At 34.0% G+C, this 21,549-nt stretch overlaps 1 protein-coding gene across 1 annotated transcript in view; it reads right to left on the reverse strand.

Annotated features, from left to right (window-relative positions):
• Positions 1–7,030: 7,030 nt before the first annotated feature.
• LOC149772785 (sodium- and chloride-dependent glycine transporter 2-like) overlaps positions 7,031–21,549 on the reverse strand; it is a 61,365-nt gene continuing 46,846 nt past the window's right edge. Inside the window, exons 11-15 of the mRNA XM_089947317.1 lie at positions 20,833–20,961; positions 19,681–19,780; positions 12,768–12,874; positions 11,271–11,444; positions 7,031–10,465 (exon numbers count right to left, since the gene is read on the reverse strand). Of these exons, the coding sequence (XP_089803443.1) occupies positions 10,349–10,465; positions 11,271–11,444; positions 12,768–12,874; positions 19,681–19,780; positions 20,833–20,961 (627 nt within the window). The 3' untranslated portion in view covers positions 7,031–10,348. The remainder of the gene's footprint in view (positions 10,466–11,270; positions 11,445–12,767; positions 12,875–19,680; positions 19,781–20,832; positions 20,962–21,549) is intronic.

Genomic DNA, 21,549 nt, shown 5'->3' on the forward strand with positions numbered 1-21,549 from the left:
TTAGAAAGAAAAAAAGAGAGAAAGAGAGAGAGAGAGAGAGAGAGATACAAATGCAGTTACAAGAAAAAACAAATGCAGTTACAATATGAGAAAGAGGAGAGAGAGAGATAGACAAGAAAGAGATAAAGCAAACAAACGCATTTAAAAGCGGAAGAAAAAGAGAAAAAAAGACAAATGCAGTTACAAAAAGAGCAAATGCAATTACAAGCGGACGAAAGAGAGAAACATAGGGAATATCAATGTAGAATAATAGAAATGGAACTGGCAAGTGAAAAGCACATTCATACTTCAAATCCAAATTTAAGTTTTGATCTTGCAAAGAATATTAGATGAACGTCCCCTTTCAGAGGAAAAGAAATAGACAAATTCTTTACCCGTTTTGACAAAGTTGCTGAAAATTTAAATTGGCCATGTGAGCATTGTCTCAGTTATTACAATGTGTACTCACTGATAAGGCTAGTGATATTTACAATTCACTGTCAGTTCACCAAAGTGGTAACTGATGTGGTTAATGCATCCTAAGGGGTTATGAGTTATTCCCTGAGGCTCATCGGCAAAAATTCAGAAACTATAGAAAAGAAGCTGGACAAACTCATGTCGACTTTGCTAGAGAAAAAGAGCGGTTGTTTGATAGCTGGTGCTTAGTCAAAAATGTTGAACGAGATTATGCAGGTCTCAAATAACTTATATTACTTGAAGATTTCAAAAACTGTGTCCATAGTGACATTAAGTCTTATGTTGACGAGAATCAGAAACATTGGAAAACGCTGCTGGAGCTGCTGATGAATTCTTTAACTCATAAAGTTCCTTTTGTAAATAAGACTTCTATTCAACAGTCTTCTGGCAGGAAAGTATTTCAGTCTAATACAAGCCCTTCTAAAACTCAAACTGGCACAACTTCTAAAAATCAAATTTCAGAGAAGCTTGACTCATGATTCTTTTTTCTTCCTACGTCTACCATTGCAATAAAAAGGACACGTTATTTCTGATTGCTACAAATTGAAAACTAGCATCAGAATCAAGACAGACCTATTCCAAATCCTTTTATTTCTAAGAGGTCAAGGTCACGGTCATGTATTGAAAGCAATACATTTGTTGGGTCTAATAAACCCTAGTCTGATTTTATTATGGAGAATTATGAACCATTCATAACGAAGGATTCTATATTACTCTTGGGCGATTCGGCCAATCCTATCCCTATTAATATTTTAAGGGACACAGGAGCTTCTCAGAGTCTCTTATTGTCAGGTACTTTGCCTTTTTCTGAGAAGTCTTCTTCTAATGAGAGTGTTCTTATTCTGGGAGTAGAGTGCGGCTTTGTTAATGTTCCTCTCCATTGTGTACAATTGTGATCAGATTTAGTCTCAGGACCAGTGACAGTCCGAAGTTTCTGTTTTACCCGTTCAAGGCATTCATTTATTACTAGGCAACGACCTAGCTGGAGACAAGGTTGTGGTTAATCTACTTGTAACTGACAAGCCTTGCTTGGATCAGGAATTCGATCGAATTGAAATAGAATTCCCCAATTTATTTCCAGCTTGTGCAGTTACCAGAGTTATGGCAAAGAAAGCTCTTGAGAATTACGTAGATAAGGAAAATATTCCTTTAACTGAAACATATATTGGTCAGGCTTTTGATGAGTCACTTTCACTCTTTGGATCAACCAGAAGGAATTGATCACAGTGATCCTCTTTTAACGACTCATTCTTTATATTTTAAGCAGGGTAATAAAAGACGATCACGTGTCGTCGAACAAGAAAAAGATCCTGAGATCTCATGTTTGTTTCAAAGGGCCATTTAAGTGAAACTGAAACTACTGAATTTCCTGACTGTTATTTCATTAAAAATGGAATTCTTATGAGAAAATGGGGACCTCCCGAAATACCTGCTGATGACGAATGGTCAGTGAACTATCAAATTGTAGTTCCAAAACCTTACAGACAGAAAATACTTAGTCTGGCCCATGAAACTCCATTCGCTGGTCATTTAGGAATCAATAAAACTTATCACAAGATCTTAACTCACTTCTATTGGCCAAAAATCAAAAGTGATGTTAGTAAATACTGTAGATCTTGTCATACCTGTCAAATGGTAGAAAACCAAATCAGAAAGTTCCCAAGGCTCATCTACAACATATTCCTGCCTTTGACAAACCATTTAGTAGTATTATGGTAGATTGTGTTGGTCCCTTACCTAAGACCAAGTCAGGTAACCAATACATGTTGACCATTATTTGTGCGTCAACAAGGTTTCCAGAGGCAATTCCCTTCAGGAATACAAAATCTAAAACAATAGTAAAAGCTTTGATAAAGTTTTTTACTCAATTTGGCCTTCCCAAGACTATACAGTCTGATCAAGGCTTAGATTTCATGTCTGGAATTTTCCAGCATGTTATGTACGAATTAGGCATTCAACAATTCAAATCTTTTGCCTATCACCCAGAGAGCCAAGGGGCATTAGAAAGATTCCATCAGACTTTGAAAAATATGATCAGACCATATTGTTTTTATACAGGTAAAGATTGGGATGAAGGCATTCATTTACTATTGTTTGCTGTTAGGGAATCAGTTCAAACATCTTTAGGTTTCAGTCCCTTTGAACTGGTTTTTTGGACACACTGTGCATGGACCATTGAAACCGTTGAAAGAGAAACTTCTTTCTAATGAAGATTCTGAAATTAATCTTCTTGACTATGTTTCTAATTTTAAGCATAAGTTGTCAAAGGCTTGTGAGGTTGCAAGAGCAAATCTGCACTCTACTCAATCCAAAATGAAGTGAAGATATGATAAAAACTCGAAGGAAAGGAGCTTTCAGCCTGGTGATAGAATCCTGGCTCTCTTGCCCATACTACAAAATCCTCTTCTGACCAAGTAGTATGGTCCCTACACAGTTGACAGGAAAATAAATGATTTAAATTACATCATAAACACTCCTGGGAGGCGTAAATAAAAACAACTCTATCACATAAACATGCTAAAAGAGTATATTGAAAGAGATAGCCAGGTTAAATATGCAATTAACTTAGTTGTACCTGTCCCACTCAGTGAAGATTTAAATGAAAGAATTTCATCAGATGCTACTGATATTGTAGAGACAAATCTTCATAATTCAGAAATTATAAAAGATCCTATTCAAGCCTAAACATGCAACATAAGACTATATCTACTTGTATTATTTCTTTTCCTTTCATAAAATAGAAAAATGGAAGCAAAAACCCCCAACGTTTATTGATTGGAACAATTCCTCACTTTCTGTCTTTTATTTTCTTTTACAACTATCTTTTAAAATGATGATATGTAAGTGTTGACAGAATAAAGAAATTTTCAAATCAATGATCAGAAATGAGGGCTTTTAACTTTTGTGAAATGCAAGAAACTCCTTCAAAAAAATTGGAAAAGGTAGGTTAATTTGATTTAAGGTATTTACTTTTTGAGTAAACTTGTAGTTCTGAGGCATATTAAAATTTTATGAGTCGCACAAATGTTAAGTTCACCACACGCCACATAAGGCAAAGTCCAGGCATTGTTACGCTCCATGTGTTCTCAAGTGTAAATACACCCAGAGCAGTACATGCTTTTATGTTCATGACGTTATCCGGTAAGGATAGGTAACGGTACCTCTCATTTCCGGTTCGGTAATACAAATAACCATATGAGCTCATCCAATGAAATAATGCATTAAATGTAATAAACATAAATCAGCGGACCATATATATATATATATATTCTTTTTCTTCCTAACCGCAAATAATTTTTTATTCATTACTTTGTGAATTTGATCAAAGAATATTGAAATAATGGGGTATATTCTTGACATCAGTCTCTTTTCATTGGGGTGTAAATATGTTTAAAAGAGAACAAGGATGTATTTAAAGAACACTGTTTAAATCAGTAAATACATGGCTTAACATGTACATTTGTAAGTTACATCAAATTTTCTTATTTCAAGTACTTATTACATAGTTTCTTTCTAACATGTTGTACCGCACACTTGTCATTCAACCATTTGCTGTGCACTTGATCTTTTGCTGTGATGAAAACTAACCTTATTTTCATAAATATATATTGCAGATCAAATCATGCAATGAAATGACTCAAGGACTAATGCTACATCCCCCTTTGTATCTCGAGTGCTGTATCTCAAAATAGAAGCATAACGTTAATTTTTCTTTATCCCTCAATTGCTATGTTTATATCCCACATTCTATCCCATACTACAAAGAAGCTTATTTAACTATGTTGAGACCCAGCTTAAGCTATATACCAGTGTACTTGAAAAACCTAGGTTGATAACTCTTGCTACTGTATATACAATGACTTAGTTGTTTCCATTTTGAAGTCATATGGCCCAACCACATGTTGCAATGACCACAGTGAGAATGTATGCCTTGATGTTCTTTGATTATAATAGCATTGCTTCTTTTCCGGTCCATACAAACAACTAAAGATCACATTCTGAACCACCTTGTCAATATTTGTACCTTAAAAATGGGTTTCTTCCAGAAATCAACCCGAGAAAAAATTGGGTTTTTAGGAAAATACAAATAACGGTGGCATTGAAAAAATGAATGCAAATAAGAGTTTCAGTTAAATTTGGTCCTGATTTCTCCATTAGTCTCATAAAGCTGAATTTTCAGTTGAAAGTACTGTATCTGGGCTCATAAAGTGTGTGGACCTTATCTTTCTGACATGACGACAGTATCATGATGCAGTATGAAGTAATTATTATCATCCTAGCAAGGAGACGATTGGGTCATTTTTTCAGATGAAATGATCAAGAACTCTATTATCACTCTTTATGGTTTCTATAGCCCGATGGATATACATACATACCACCATGGTGGCCAATTCTGCATGTCAGGTAATTCTGCACAATGATAGGTCATTTCTGTAAACATTGGACCCAAAATAACATGTGATCCTATGTTTACAGAAATGATCTATTGTTGCGCAGAATTGGCCAAAATGGTATGTATGTATGGGTGCCGCTTACCTGTGGACCTGGGTTCAAATCTCCATAGAGTACGAATTAAAAATTCTCTAATCTTTATGATAGTATTATTTGTATTAAATATTAATTCTGCCTGTTTTCTTCTATAGAATCCAGGGATAGCACTTTCTGTTTCATCTGGTGTATATTTATAATTCTCTCTCTCTCTTTATATATATATATATATATATTATGATTTTCCAAAAGTAACTCAAGAGTAAACATGAATGTGGCTCTTCAAACTCTTGTCAATTACTTGTATGTTCACACAGAAACTTGAACACATCTGAAATGTTGAATATCTATTTACAGTTGAACATCAGGTCCTCCCTTCTTTCAGTATATTCACAAATGGGTGTTTCGGGGGTCTAAATGAAAGTAACAGAAACATCTTCAACATATATCCAACTTGAGCAGAATAGATCCCCATGTCATCTGGCTCTTAATGGGGGACTAGTTTAAAATGAACCATACCAACACCATCACTTCATTATTTTGTGTTTTACGAAAAGAGGAGGTCAGGAAGAGGAGTGGGAAAGAAGTAGTAAAAAAACCGTAAAGTGTTATTTTTTAATACAAAATGCTTAACTGCCCTCACTTAAAATAACACCTATTGTATGTGTTGTCTTGCCATGATATGTTTACAGTGGAGTAAAAAATGTTTGTGGAGAGTGAAAAAATAAGTGTTCACCATGATAGCATGCATTGCATGTTGGCATGTGCATTACATGTTGGTATGTGCATTGCATGTTGGCATCTGCATTACATGTTGGCATGTGCATTACATTTTGGCATGTGCATTGCATGTTGGCATGTGTACCACATGTTGGTATGTGCATTGCATGTTGGCATGTGCATTACATGTTGGTATGTGCATTGCATGTTGGCATGTGTATTACATGTTGGCATGTGCATTACATGTTGGCATGTGCATTGCATGTTGGCATGTGTATTACATGTTGGCATGTGCATTACATGTTGGTATGTGCATTGCATGTTGGTATGTGTATTACATGTTGGCATGTGCATTACATGTTGGTATATGCATTGCATGTTGGCATGTGCATTACATGTTGGTATGTGCATTGCATGTTGGCATGTGCATTGCATGTTGGCATGTGCATTACATGTTGGCATGTGCACCACATGTTGGTATGTGCATTACATGTTGGTACATGCACCACACGTTGGCATGTGCATTGCATGTTGGCATGTGCATTACATGTTGGCATATGTGCATTACATGTTGGCATGTGCATTACATATTGGCATGTGCACCACATGTTGGTATGTGCATTGCATGTTGGCATGTGCATTACATGTTGGTATGTGCATTGCATGTTGGCATGTGTATTACATGTTGGCATGTGCATTACATGTTGGTGCACATTACTAAACCTGCTCTATTCTCTTTTCTCTCAACACAGTTTATCAGAAGTCTTCATGGAACGCAGTTGCAAAACTGTCTCTAGTTTGTACGACTGGTAGAATATATATCTAGATCTACTTTATTTCTTTCATAAGAATTGTAAGTAAATATTACATAGATGTCTGGTAAGGAGTATAAATAATTTATAGCTGTAAATATTTGCATTGCGCATGAATTGTGTTAAATTTGTATTGTATTGTAATGTTTGTTTGCATTGGTACATGAATGTTTGTTTTATATTGTAGATTTGATTGCCACCCTATGCCAGTAAAAATAAATCTATCATGACCAGGGAGTGAATCGCTGTCTGGGTTACAGTACTGTTATAATAAAAACTGCTTCAAAATTTGATCTGAGACTTTCCCAGCTAACTATTAATGGGGTGGGGGAATTATCTGAAGCATTAGTAAATGATACACATAAGCCAAATTTTGATTATCATTTAAATAGTTAAATGCTAGTTATATATGTTTAAGACATCCATACTTCTATACTTTTCTGGGAATATTAAAAACATTGCAAATGGACATAACAGTAGCTTAGTGTTGGAATAGATATCACATACATGAGATAAAAGATTTGTATGCACAGAACTTGGAAACAAGCATAGTATAAAATAATACTGTTTATTCTTTTGAAAGAGAATAAGTATGAGAAAGTTTTCAAAACAGACATGCTCCCAAATAAACAATTACAATTTAGGTATATAATGATTATATACTCAGATGAAATAAAGGATATTCAATTAAAAAAATAAACAAATTTTGATCAGGCAATATAAAATGCAAAAATTAATGAAAAAAATATGAGGAACAAATTTTTAAAATTGCAATGAAGCTTTCATAAATTTGCCAAAGGACAAAACAAAATTAGCACAAAAAAGCAAAGAGAATTTTGTAAAGCCTACATGTTTTAAAATCAAACAACCCAATAACAATAAAACATTGATGATGGACATCTAACCTTAGCTAGGATGCAAAATCTGGCAAAAAGAAAACTGTTGAGGACAATATGCACAACGTGCTGATTAAAATTTGCTGCATCATCAAAATTATAATTAATCTCTGGAAAAATATAATACTATCTTACTTAGATATTGGTCACCAAAATTACATGTTCTAAAAATTCAAAAGTAACTTTCAAGGGGATGAGTTACAACTGTTTACTTCACAAGTAACAATGTTACATTAACAAAGCTCCCTATATAAAAGAAAATATTGCAAACCAATCTATTCATATATCCCATAACTGAGCATACATATTTCCTTAATGGACATCACACCCTTGCAGGAAGATTTTAGGATATTTGTAAGTACATGCTGCTTGCAAACTGTTTACCAAACATAACATGTGTTTGACTAAATTATCTGTAAAAATAGATCTTTTGGGTAAAATGTCGACTAAAAGAGGAAGTATCATAACAGACAATAGAAAGCTTGAGATATTCAGTAATGTTAAGGAAGCAGGCAGAGTATATAAAGGCAAAAACACAAGTTCACTATAGATAGCAATAACTCTTTAAAACCTCTCATTAATGAGTAGTACATATTAGTGTACATTCTTGAGGTAAGCAAGTGAATAACTAGCCAAGGACAAGGAAATTTCATCAGTAATAATTTCATACAAACAAACCAAGACATTACATGGGTTATTTAGACACATGGTTCCCACGCTTTTTTAAATATAAATTTCCAGGTCTTTTCCAGGATATTTCCAGAATGAAATTAATTTTTTCAAGGTTAACGAATGACCATTACTAAATGAAATTAAAGAACATTTTGGATTATAAAACATGCATTTTCCGTATCTGAAGATGTTTCTCTTTCAAGACTTTCCAAAACATATATGTCAGAAAAGATGATCTTGTACAAAACCACTAAATGAGTCACACGAAACAATTTGGCTATATTCCCATAAATTGGTATTTAAAGCCATTTCAGTGTACAGAATACAAATTCTAACTTTACTTTGCTGACCTGCATTATTTTGGTACATGGAAACAACATAATGAGCATAAATTATTTTTTTTCCTTTCAAACCTTTAATTCTAAAGAATTCTAGAGCAGTATGTGTGCATGTTATACAAAGTAAACATTTCCTATCACAGTACTATGAAGAAAAAAAACAATATATGCAAAGTATTAGAATCTTATCTTGTAACGAAAAAAGTTTAACCCTGAAATTATCTGTGCAAATAAAATCTCAAACAAGACTTTGCAACCAACCTAAACTCCTTAGGATGATTTGGTTAAAAAATTCCATCATTTAAAGACATTTACAAAAGGGTTGATTTAAATTTTGACAAAAGACCTTCAAAATTATATATTGTTGTATAAACAAGGACTGAATTTTCTGTAAAATCAACTTGTCTTCTTGCAGTTAAATAAACCAGTCCCTAAACTTGCATTGATACATGGGCTCTTATCATTTCTTAATAAATAATATAAGGGATGACAATTTCCAATTTCTCTTGCATTCCAATTAAGATCTGAAAGCAATGCTTCAAGCTACATGTCACCGTGTAATAGTTTCTCACCAACGTTCAGCTCAGAGATTAAAAATATTTCTAATCTGGGTTTCTGCCAAATATTCCAACCCCCTTCTTCACATTTGGACATTTTGGACGGAGTGTGGGTTCAGAGCAATTACATATAAAAAATTTGGAATCTGTCACCACCGTAACAGATAGCTTACCAGCAGGCCTAGCAAATTAAAATGAGGTTATATCGACTTATACCTGCATGAAATCTACAGGAAAATTACTTATTTTCTCAAAAATGTTAAGTATTATAATTGTTATGTCTTTAATCCACTGATAGACTAGACGAAACTAAGCATAGATAAAACCTGACCTGGTACTTGCCATTTGCGTTAATAGTCACATGATTTCACAAATCTCAAACAACGACATCGGAGGTCCAATAGTCACGTGATATCAACAACTAACTCCTTTTTGATGTTGCTGTACAAAAGTTTAATTATATTAAATGAAAGTCTGATATCTTTTGTAAAAGCCAGAAAGAACATATAATTCTCAACATATTTATTTGAGAACAACTAAAAGAAACTTGGCCAGTCTGATTCATCAAGCAGGGTAGTCTGGTTACCTGATTTGTATGCTTACTGCATGAGAGAGAGCACATTAATGTGATAGTCACGTAATACAACAAAACTCTGCAGTTAGTCTTGGAATAAATACAGAATTTTGTGCTCTTTGGTGTGTTTTTTTAATTACAACTAATATATGACTTTCCTTAATATTTTTTCTACAATATTTGAAAAATGACGGTTGTGAGATTCTGTGTGCTCGTGCAACATGCTATCAAAATCACTAGTACCAGCTCAAATTTCATCACGCATTAGTTTCATCATCTTTCAGCAGATTAAAGACATAATGATTTTAATACTCTTGCAATTTCAGAGAAAATAAATAATTTTCATATCGATTTCATGCAGGTATAACTTTGCTAGCCCAACTGCTAAGCGGCTATGCTTTAACGCCACCTTGTTGACCTCTTGTGATGCTAGACTGGTTTTCATACCTTCCATAGAAAAAAATACAGATATCGAGCTGTCTGTGAAACATAAAGTTTACTAGATGAATCTAATCCACTGAGTGTTTGGACTGTCTCAACAAATATATTTATGGCAAGCACCCAAATTGTCCATACTGCAACTTCCTAATATTCTGGTTAGAACTCGATAAATTTAACTCAAGATCAGTTCAGTTACAACTCAATTAAATAATTGTTTCGGGAGTCATGTTGTGGATGAAAAATTCCTTTTTTTTCCTGAATGTTGTCAATATTTGCTAAATTCAAGGATGTTTCACAGTCGGGAAAAAATGTATCATTTCTTCTGACTTTTTCCTGATTTCCTGGTAGCATGGGAACCCTGTAGACTGTGCGGCTTTAATCCCAACAACAACAATTACTGTACTGTCATGGTCATATTTTCCATCATTTCATCCATTTTTAGATCATGTTTCATTGTTGACCCATCATTTGGTCCCCACTCTGACGTTGGTGTTGTGATTGTTATCAGCCTCTGAAGAACAAGTATGCCTTAAATAATAACGTTCTTAACACATCATGTTATTTAATTAAATTACTCATTACAATGTACAGCTGAATTCCACATGAAAAGATGTTGAATTCATCATCAGAGGTATACCCAGATTGATTTGTGTAGCCGTAATGAGGTGTGCTAAGCCCCATAAAAGACAATTAAGATCCCCAAAACACATCATGTTATTTAATTAAATTACTCATTACAATGTACAGCTGAATTCCACATGAAAAGATGTTGAATTCATCATCAGAGGTATACCCAGATTGATTTGTGTAGCCGTAATGAGGTGTGCTAAGCCCCATAAAAGACAATTAAGATCCCCAAAACACACAAGCACCTGTTGGAATAAGTCATGAAGATATTCTCCATCTAAATGAATATAATATCAAAACAAAAAAAACTTGCAATAAATATGGTATTCAAACTTCAGAAGTCTCTAAGTTGTGTGCACATTTGCAGTAAGACAATTAGTTTTTAAATTCAGCAAATATGTTTACAACTAAAATGCCTTTAACACATCATGTAGCATTTATCTGCAAAATGTAGTATCAAAATAAATCTTTCATGACTCCTGATGGCACAAATGTTAATATATATTTATTGACACATGGTGACTATGCAATGCAATATTTGCAATTATTGCATCATAATTCTCCTTATTCTGACAAAAGGAAGTAAAGAGTATAGACTTCCCAGAAAAATGCATGTACTAATTACATATGTGTGTGTGTGTGTGTGTGTGTATTTGTGGCTAATCCTTGGGGTTTGGCATGCAGCTTACCTGCCAAAGACTTCCCCTTTCCTGAAACAACAGCTTAAAGAGGAACATGAGTGGAATCGGGCACATGACAAAGGCAGTAACAGCCCAACCAATACTCAGAGCAAACTCTGGGAAGACCACATCATTTTCAAGCTTGAGAGGACTGAAGTTCACCATACGGTATATAAACAATAGCTGCATAGATAAAAAGCAAGAGTAAAATGTGATGATCCAACTCCTCTGCCATGCAAATACTTGTAGCGTTTTTGTGTTTAACCAACAAAGGACAAAGGAATTTGTTAATGTCTTCTACAATTCTGTTGCAAAACAAGATGAATTTTATTTGATTGGAAAAAACATTTTTATTCTATTGATTTTTGGAAATTGATCACAATTTAAGTGACTTCAGTTTTAATTTAAGACCTTTCAATGACCAAATCACAACACAAACCCTACAACATTTTAATCATGGGCATTTGCAATGATGTAAAATTCCAAAGCAAGTGGTGTCTTATTCTTAGGACATGTCTCCAAATACATTCACATTTTGAACTCAAGGAACAATTAAAACTGATTACCAATGCCTTGTTTTACAAATAATTCAGATTGGGCATGGAATAAACTGCTTTGTTCGATGTGATATTCACAACCTCAGGTGACTCATGCTTGTCTGCATTATCAACAGAAACAGTACTCAGACTGTCCCCACTCCCCACAATGAGTTTGAATATATTTATTTTACCTAGTTTCAGAAACATACAACAGCACATGAATGCACTGTTGCTGCTGAAAGATAGTATGCCTAAACTTGCCAGATTCCAATTCTGTTGTCAATCAAAAATTTTGATATACTACTATTTAGATAATTGATTCACATAAGAACTGAACAAAATTAATAATTTCCAATATACAGTAGTAGGCAATAATTCACACTCCATAGCTTATTTAAATTCAGTTGCATTTCCATACTTTTGATTTACTTTGTTTCCTGGAAGGGGGGGGGGTCAGACTACTGACTACTGAATACCCCTGCAATAACATGTTAAAGCAAATGCATCACTGTTCCGGTGGAAATAACTGCTTTGGTGTTGACATTAAAGTTTTATGTTACAGTTTTAGGAAGTCAGATTCATGAGAGAGGGGTGACGCGGGTGAGATACCAGATTCTGTGCAACACCTGACAATATATCAAAAGTATATGCACTCATAAAGTTAGCTTAACCCTGTTTTCTCAATGATGTGAAATAGGCCTGATTAAAATGGCACTAAATAACATACTAGTGTTGCTGTGCCAAAACCATGACTTACACATCACCATGTGATATAAGTTCCCGAATTCTGGGTAAAGATAGTGATAAATACTACCAGGAAGAAGAACCTTAGTGATCATTATTCTTGATTACCTGCATCTTGTTTACTAAAGAAAGAAAGAAAGAAAGAAGGCACCTAAGTTGATGAAGTCAAAATGAATAAAAAGAGCCTCTCTCTCTCTCTTTCTCTTTCTCTCTCTCCACTTACCCCAATAAGAACCGGTGAGCAGAAGGCCCAGCAGAATACCCAGTACCAGGAAGGCCTTGGTGGCCTGCCGAGCATATACGTCACATCTTTAACAAATCTTCTGATACCTGAGAGGTTTAAAAAAACCTTGAGTCAACAAACAACACTTGAAATACACAAAGAAAATTCTTACATAATCACACGGTTCTTTTCATGGCTGGTTTAGAGGTGTTTTAATATTAAGTTGTGCACAAAAGCAGGATTTTCACATCCTGCACAAGTACTGCTTTTGTTGTGCATATTTCAATTTTGGGGCAGTCTAATGCAAGTTGCAGAAAACATGATTGTTGTGGCATGGATATTTTGACAAATTGGGTGAATATACGAGTAGTCATCAGAGGGACAGCAATGTAACTGAACACAGGGAAAGGCCACAAGATTAAGCTGTCCTGAACATTGGCTTTAAGTTTTTTTGTGACTTATCCTTACCCGTACAGAAAAATCTCACCAGTTCACATGAGCTGCTCATAAGCTGCACATGAGAACCTTGTTAGAAATGTATGCAAATTGGGTAGATTTAGCAGGCTCATGTGTGCAGTTTGTTAGATCTTGTGAGCCAAGGAAAAACTAACCTGATTCTCACATGAGCAGATTTTGCTCACGTGAGAATCTAAATTTTCACATGAGAAAGTAGAACTTAGAAAACATTCTTTTCCATTACATACAACCATGTTTGAAAATAAGGCAGAGTTCTAATTTCTCACGTGAGTTATCACGTGAGAAACTTGGACTTTGATTCTGATTAAACACTTATTTCAAATTTATTCAAAGTTGGATTTTCTCATGTGAGTTATCACATGAGCAATTTGGACTTAAATATTTTGTGTAAATGTTGAATGTCAAGCATCTCCATTATTGTCAAATAGACATCATTTCTATTTTGCACTTGTTCATGTTGCTTTGTTGTATTTTTTAAATTTTAAAACATTTTCAACTTATTTTCTCACAGTGAGTTTTAATCTTATTTTGACCCAACAGGCTCCTTGTATTTGAACATATTAAGGTTCATTTCACTGTTCATAAAATGAAACAATTCAGAATTAAGGTCTCGTATAACCAGACTACCCATTAAACTTTAACAGCTGTCAAAGAATAGAGTTAATAACTTGCATACTGATCATGGTTAATGTTTAATAAAGTAATCCGTAAAAAGGTGAAATGTTTCTCTCCCCAAAATACACAGTTTACAACTATAAAAAGGAAATAAAACTTTTGCCCTAAAATGAATCCTATGTTCCATAAACATATGATGCAACTCCTTTATTCACAAACTTCTAAAACCCCACTATAAAATTGTAAAACAAATACATAGCCACATATCTGGAAAAAAAATAAACACTGATGCACAGTCCTTTTGGCCTAATAAACTCTCAAGTCATTTTCCAGAAAAATTGGAGAATTACATAAACTACGTCCTTTTCTTCCATGCCTAACATTCGCACAAATAGTCAATACAATCTTATACTTACTGAATTGTGTAATTCGGCTTAGGGGTCATCCATTTAGTACGTACGCAAAAATCTGGCAAAGCTTGACACACACACCCCCATGCATGCATACTTTTTTACGCAAACACCCCCCCCCACGTACATACGCTTGACGCCCCCCTCCCCATATTCTATTAAACGGCCTATGTTTAATCCACGCAGAAACCATAAAGGATTAATAATATTAATGTGTTTAATAAAACATTGTCCACTGACGTTGAATGTCTGGCATCAAAGAAATACGCGGGGTAACATTAAACATTTTGTCTAGTGTCCGCCAAAATTCAAACGCCAACTGAACAGTCGAACAGGTTACGTATTAGACAAATTATTATCGAGGTTTCACCCCAAACCCGTTTCCTATGCATATGTACATTATCATTATAGAAAAAAAACATGTACTGTACATAAAATTTAATAAATCCGTAAGAAACTGCCTAATCCAGTCGTGTTTGTTTGTGTAGCTGTTTCGCACTGTTTTACATGTGTATATTCTTGGCAATGGAAAATTTTGCTTATTTGCAGCCTTTTAAATGTTCTGATCGTGTCATTTCAAATTTTATAAAAGAAATTTCCTATTGAAATAATCACAAAACAAATCACTGACTTTTCCATTAACTTTTCTGTGACCCAGGTTATAAGAGTACACGGTGGAAGAATCGGCTTGTTAGAACCATTAGAGTGTCCTATGGGGCATGGCTCGGCACAAGCTACTGTAAAAACATCAAAATTAACTTGGTCTATATTAATTAACTTATTAATGATATGAATTCACGTATAGCTCAGTTTTTATGAAACATCAGATAATAAAATAGCATTTATTTAATATATAAAATATAACATTAAGAAATACCCGCGTACATGTGTACAAAGGAGTGTAAAACCAGAAGGGCTCGCATCGTTGCTTACAATTTAAATGTCAGTCATACAGTAGTATAAAATAATAGAAGTATTATTTTTATACTAAATGTATGACTGACTTTTATATTGTAATCAATGATACAAGCCCCTATGCGTACAACAACGTGTTTACTAATAATTTACCCTTTATAGCGCCTCAGATAAACTCAACAGATGCTGGATGTTGACCTACAGTGTACATGTAGAATAGCACTTTTAAACCGAACAGACAGAAATTTACGCGTGGACCATGTTCTCTTAGAAAGGGCCACGCTGTTTATGAAGAAAGTTATTTAATATTCTCCTGCAACATGTTTGCTCTTAAAACATTCTGACTGCAAGAGTGTGGACATTATTAAAATATAGAAACCAACACCAACACCTAAAGATGTCCACGTCGGTACCGATGTTAATGTCCAGTACGAAACAGAAGACGTCGACGTGCTGTTAGGGAAAATTCAAGGATTATGAAAGACTGGTTCTTTGCCGAGAAAGAGGTAAGTTACTTTTTCTCATTTATTTTTACAATTTTCACATATAGAATGATCAAAGTGGATAGCCTGAATCATCGACATTATAAGCATAAGCATAAATTCGCATGGTCGTTTAAAATTGAGCCAAGGGTTTGCTTCAGATTTTACTTAAAGATAATAATTCAACCTCCTGTTTCTAAAAATGATATCTACACCACACTATCATCGAATATTTAAGCCTTCCACAATTCAACTGTGCAACCATGTCTGGCTCTTACCCCCACCCCCAATAATAATGCGGGCGCCTCAGTGAGGAGTACTTGCGTTACCGATTGAAACAATATGTACAAACATAAATGTTCTTCGTATTATTTTATTGCTGATTGGGTGGATCAAGATAAGCATACACGATTGAGAACCAAGTGCAGTAGCTTAATTCATGATTTTATTCCTAAAAGACATTTGCCCTGTCTGTCAAATATTTTGATTGTTAAATTTAAAATAGAGATTTAATTGGATAAGGATTACAGCTTTTCTTAATGCTTATATACACTTATAGACTAGGATTCTTTAGCCAACCAAATCGTTTTCTCATTTCAGTGCATTCTTTCTGTTCTGCATAGATTAAAAAAAAGATCAATTATACTAATTTTTATCTTTTTACAGATTAAATTTCATGAAGGTCACAAAATTTAATGAACACAACAAAGTTAGCAATCATTTGAAAGAAGTACAAAACATTGACAGCAACGGGAAGAAGTCAGACAAAACTGCATTGCCATGCTAGAGGAAATTCCAACTCCAGTAAAGGGTATGTATAATACGCTTCAAATCTTTTGACATGATAACATATGCATTTCAGACTCTACAATTGGACCCCCAATACATTTTTTTTTTAAACATAAAAATTGGAAACCAGATTTTGAATTTCTTTATATATTGCAAATGTACATATTTTGGAAAAATGTATCCTAAAAGTTTTGGAGAAATCTTCCAGAGGACTGTTCCAGAAGTAGAGATGTCAGTTTTTTGGAAATTTCTAATGTGTACCCATCATTCCTAACGATTGGATACCAGAGTATACAATCAAAAGGAAATTGTATTAAATGTGAAGCTGAACTGCTTTGTTGTAGGTTCACATGTTCCAACCCCAAAAAGAGCTGTAAGCATAATTATTACTAATATAAGTAGCAAAAATCATAATCTGAGCAAAATGAGTATAAATTACATGCCATTATTACAGAAAACTGTATGAAAAATGTATATGCAGTTATAATTTTTGTCACAAATCAGCTGAACTAGTGTGGATTAGTAGTATGGATGAGAACAGACACAAAAGAAATTGATAAATTATTTGTGCATAACAGTCATTTCGACTAGTGTACATGTCTACAGTAACTTTTGCAAATTGTCATAAAGTCCATAAATGTTGATTGTTGTATTATCCTCAACCTGCCATGATTCATCCCATAACGACAGTCCAGTGCAACATGTTTTTAAGTTTAACAAAATCTCTTTTCTCTAACATTTTTCAGTTACATACATCCATCAGTTGCATTGATACATCCCGGGTTATTTTTGTTGTTGTTTTTTCTTCTTTTTTTAAAAATGATATCTGGTGCCATTTATTTTCTATTTAAGCTGGACTACTATGTGTGTAGTATCATAACAGAATGAATCTAGGGCAAATGGTTTCACGTTCAAGAACCTGTCTGTTTTCTTGGAACTGTTTGATGTAAAATTCATGCAGAAGTTACAAATGCATTAATTTTTATTTGATTTTTTCAAAACTGCTATTAAGTAGCAAACTTTTTTTATCTTTATATTTCAGTCTGTATAGTTGTCCATTTCATTCATTTTTTGTCCTAACATGGTGGTATAAGAAGTGCATGTTACAGTAGCCAAGTTAAACCAGACATTCATATTGTGCTTAATTTTATTTGACCCAGATAATGTCACCAGGATCTGAAAACAAGAGTGTTTTAAGTCATGAGAAAATTGGCACATGAACCATGGACAGGCATGAAGTTAGGATGGTCAGGCTTGAAATATCAGCGTTGATTCTTAAATAGGTCACTTGAGAAAGGATTGTATTATTATACAGACCACGTATGACAAGTAAATTGTAAGCAACCATATGAGCCCCTGTGAACACTTTTTTTTTAACGGGTACCCAATTGTTCATTTTATTACCCAGATTATTATCTATGGGAGAATACCCGGGTACACATTGGCATCTTTATCCAGAAGTAGTCAAATTTGGAATATGCAACATGGCTTGCAGATATCTCATCAACAGTGCAGTTTATATGTTTGCTACTTAACTATGGTAATTCTATTGGTAGAGCTATTTGACTCATAGTCCAAAGGATGAATTTTCAGACTGGGTTGGCTGTGTAAGTGTGTCCTTGGGAAAACAGTTGGCTTCTATTTTCACAGTGTGATAAAGTGCCATCTAATCCAAACTACAGTTATGTATTTTGCCTTTACCTTGTAAAACAAATCTTTAAAAATCAACCTTACATAATGTCTCAAATGCTGTGATCAGAAGAAAAAAAACTTCTACCAACTTTTTCATTTCCATTTCAGGTTTCATTTTTCAACAGTTCAAAACTGAGCCTGCTAACTTAAATTCAGTGGTCAACTGGAAGTGCATTGATTCAAAGAGAACAATCTCCAAGTGAAAATATTGTTGCAGACTGGCAAATAATGAAATTCAGAAGCAGGAATGTCAATTACAAGTTTTGTTTGCTTCGAATTTTCTGGAACAGTGAAGAATGGTCTTCATGTGAAGCAAATTTCCAGCAGTATCTTTCATTATGACCTTAAAGTGTTTAGAATAAATGTGATGTATTAATATAACAGGTACATTCATACATACATACATACATACATACATACATACATACTCTAGTTGTCTTACCTTATTAAAAGATCACTAATTGAACTCGAATTAAATGCTTATGATTACTAGATTTGAATATTGATCTTACTCTGTTTAATTCTTGTATTCAATAAAAACTAAATACTATAGTTGTTTTTTGTTGTTTTTGCTCATGTGAGCAAGATGCTGCTCACGTGAGCAAAATCTTGCTCACATGAGCGAGGTGTGGCTCATGTGAGCAGATCTTGCTCACGTGAGCGAGGTGTGGCTCACGTGAGCAAGATATTGCTCTTGTTAACAATTCCTGCACATGTGATTTTCTTATTAGAATCTATTTGCTCACGTGAGTTCTACCTAATTTGCATGTTAAATTGCACATGAGACTAACCTGAGTGAGATCTCATGTGAGAATCTCATGTGCAGAAGGGTAGGCAGTTTTGGTGTGGGTAAGGCAACAGTGCTAGAGGAATACTATTCTGAATCTATATTTCAGTGGGGTGGGTGGGGGAGAATGGTTTATTGCTACTGGAAAATTGCTCAATATGATTATTGGTCAAGTAAAACTAACAATTAGACATGATTTTATGGTTTGCTGTGTGCAAATGTTTGTTGGAGAACTTGGATCTTTTCACATTCTCTGGCTAATAATGATTGCACACAGTGTATGATCTCTATAGTCATAACATAAACAGTTCTGTATGATTGGCCATGGGAAAAAAAGGATTAATTAACGAGACTTCCATGCTTGTTTCTCCCTCTTTATTTGTAAGTGTAAATAATGTCACATTGTCTGCACATGGGTTTGATTCAAGTGCAAAAGCATATTTGTGTTCAATTGATTTGACATAAAATTATGGCCTACAGTGTTAATTAGTGCCTGTTCATTTATCCCAAATCTTTGTTATGTGTTCATCCCAAAAAATTTTATGAGTGATGTTGTATCAAATTGGTCTGAATGTTGTCTAATCCCACTTTCCTTGATGTTTGGCAATAAAGTATGATTACTTTGAATAAAAGAAAAGCCTCCTAAAGCTTAAAATAGCAAGTTCATACAACACCTGCTTGCATGTTCATTCACATATGTAAAAAACAAAAATAGTGAGAAAAAAAAAATTGTCTTGCAAACTTACCATAGACCCAAAACACAGCTATACATTCGCATGTGGCTAGGAATAACACAGAAAAGTCTGCACCATAACTATCCAAGAGTGTCACGATGTAGTCTCCAGCCTATAGAAAATAAATATATTCCATATAAAATCTGAATATAGATCACTCTTAAAACTGGTGTTATTCCAGTTTTGTATCCCTTGTTTGAATACCAGCATTCCTTAATAAAGGAAGCATCAAGTGAACTAGACTGTTACGGATAACAAATGTAGAATCAACTAAAATAATGCTTGATATTAGCCTATAAGACGATCTCTGTGCATCTATGATTTTCATTTAAATTCTCATATTATAAGTAGATGGAACAAATTACTCTTTAAATGTGTGACATAATTTCATTCTTAACAATGTTGTACACAGTCACTTGTTGTAGACATGTCTGTATACTTGTACACAATACATCAGTGATCTTTATGTTTAAGATACTTTTATTTAATATCTATATTTTAACTTAAATGTGTGAACTCTGTAGTCTGAAATAACGAATTCTTATCTTTTCTTATGATATCTTAAAGTGATGAATGAAATTAAGGTCTTGCTCCTAATGAGAACAAGCTCGAACTTAGACATTGGCTAGAAACACAAGGTCACAGCAATGATAGTAGCAGAAGACATGAAAAACTTTCTAGAATCCATTTTTAATATGTGCAAATATCAAAAGTACTACAAGGAAGCTGTATCGTATCTCATATCCCTAACTGAAATTTCACAATTTTCCAATGGGTATTTATTTATTATTACATCTTTTATAAAAAGATGTACATCTTTTATAAAAAGATGTACATCTTTTATAAAAATCATGCTCTTGGAAAATATGAGCATGCACCAAGCATAATTTGCCAGCATGAGTTTAAAAAAAAACAATAAAAAAAACATGGTGTTTTAAGTCCATTTCTTTGCCAGATAAGATAACAAACTAACCAACTATATCAACAATGATGAAAGCTCAACTGTGTGTAATGATTTATTTATCCTCATAACTGAATGATTTGTGAACATAAAAATTATTGTCAGGAATTAGGTAAGTAGATTTGTAAATTCCTGATTATTAATGCTGATGGTAATGGTGGTGGAAAAAAACTAAGCAAATATTATACCATATTTTAACTTACAGGTGTAACACAGGGCAGAGCAATTAAGAAACATGCCACACCAAAGCCGATGTACAAGCGACTCTTGTACTTCCTCAGTCTTGGATACTCGTCCGTAAGGCATGTGATTGTTGTCTCTAAAAGAGCAAACTGAAAAATAATGTAACAGACAAATATAAAGTTTGACAGGCAGAAGTTCTAACCCGGAATCTTGGTTCAACAATGGCACCCCTCCAAGATTTTAATAGCTTCGATTATTTTTCTCCTCAGTACTCTGATGTTATCCCAAGAAATAGTATGCCCTGATTCTCTGCAATGGAACTTCCAACTTTGTATAGGATTATGTCACATGATCAAAATCTAGCTGATCATGTGACTGCAGTCCAGACGTCATTACTCTGATGAAGGCCTTTTGATAAGGGTGAAACATAAGGGGTCATGTTTTAGTCTGCTACTGAAAGGTATCCATTCTTGTTCACTAACTACAAATGGCTGTAGCAGGTAACAATATTCATTCTAAAATGATTTTTCATGATATCTGCAACATTAATATGTTCTATCCTCAATCAATACAACTGGATTACAAGCTAAGTATTTCTCTTTTCAACAAAATTATACGACTGTAATATTTCAAGACTTAATATGAGTGTTAAAAAGGAAATGCTGATCAAATTTGACTTATGTTATTAAGTGAAAAATTGCTTTAATTTTAGTAGAAAATTCTTCCCATTTTTGGAG

Source organism: Sinohyriopsis cumingii, unplaced genomic scaffold (assembly GCF_028554795.1).
Source record: "Sinohyriopsis cumingii isolate HCF-2022 unplaced genomic scaffold, ASM2855479v2 utg001176l, whole genome shotgun sequence".
NCBI classification, from domain to species: Eukaryota; Metazoa; Mollusca; class Bivalvia; order Unionida; family Unionidae; genus Sinohyriopsis; species Sinohyriopsis cumingii.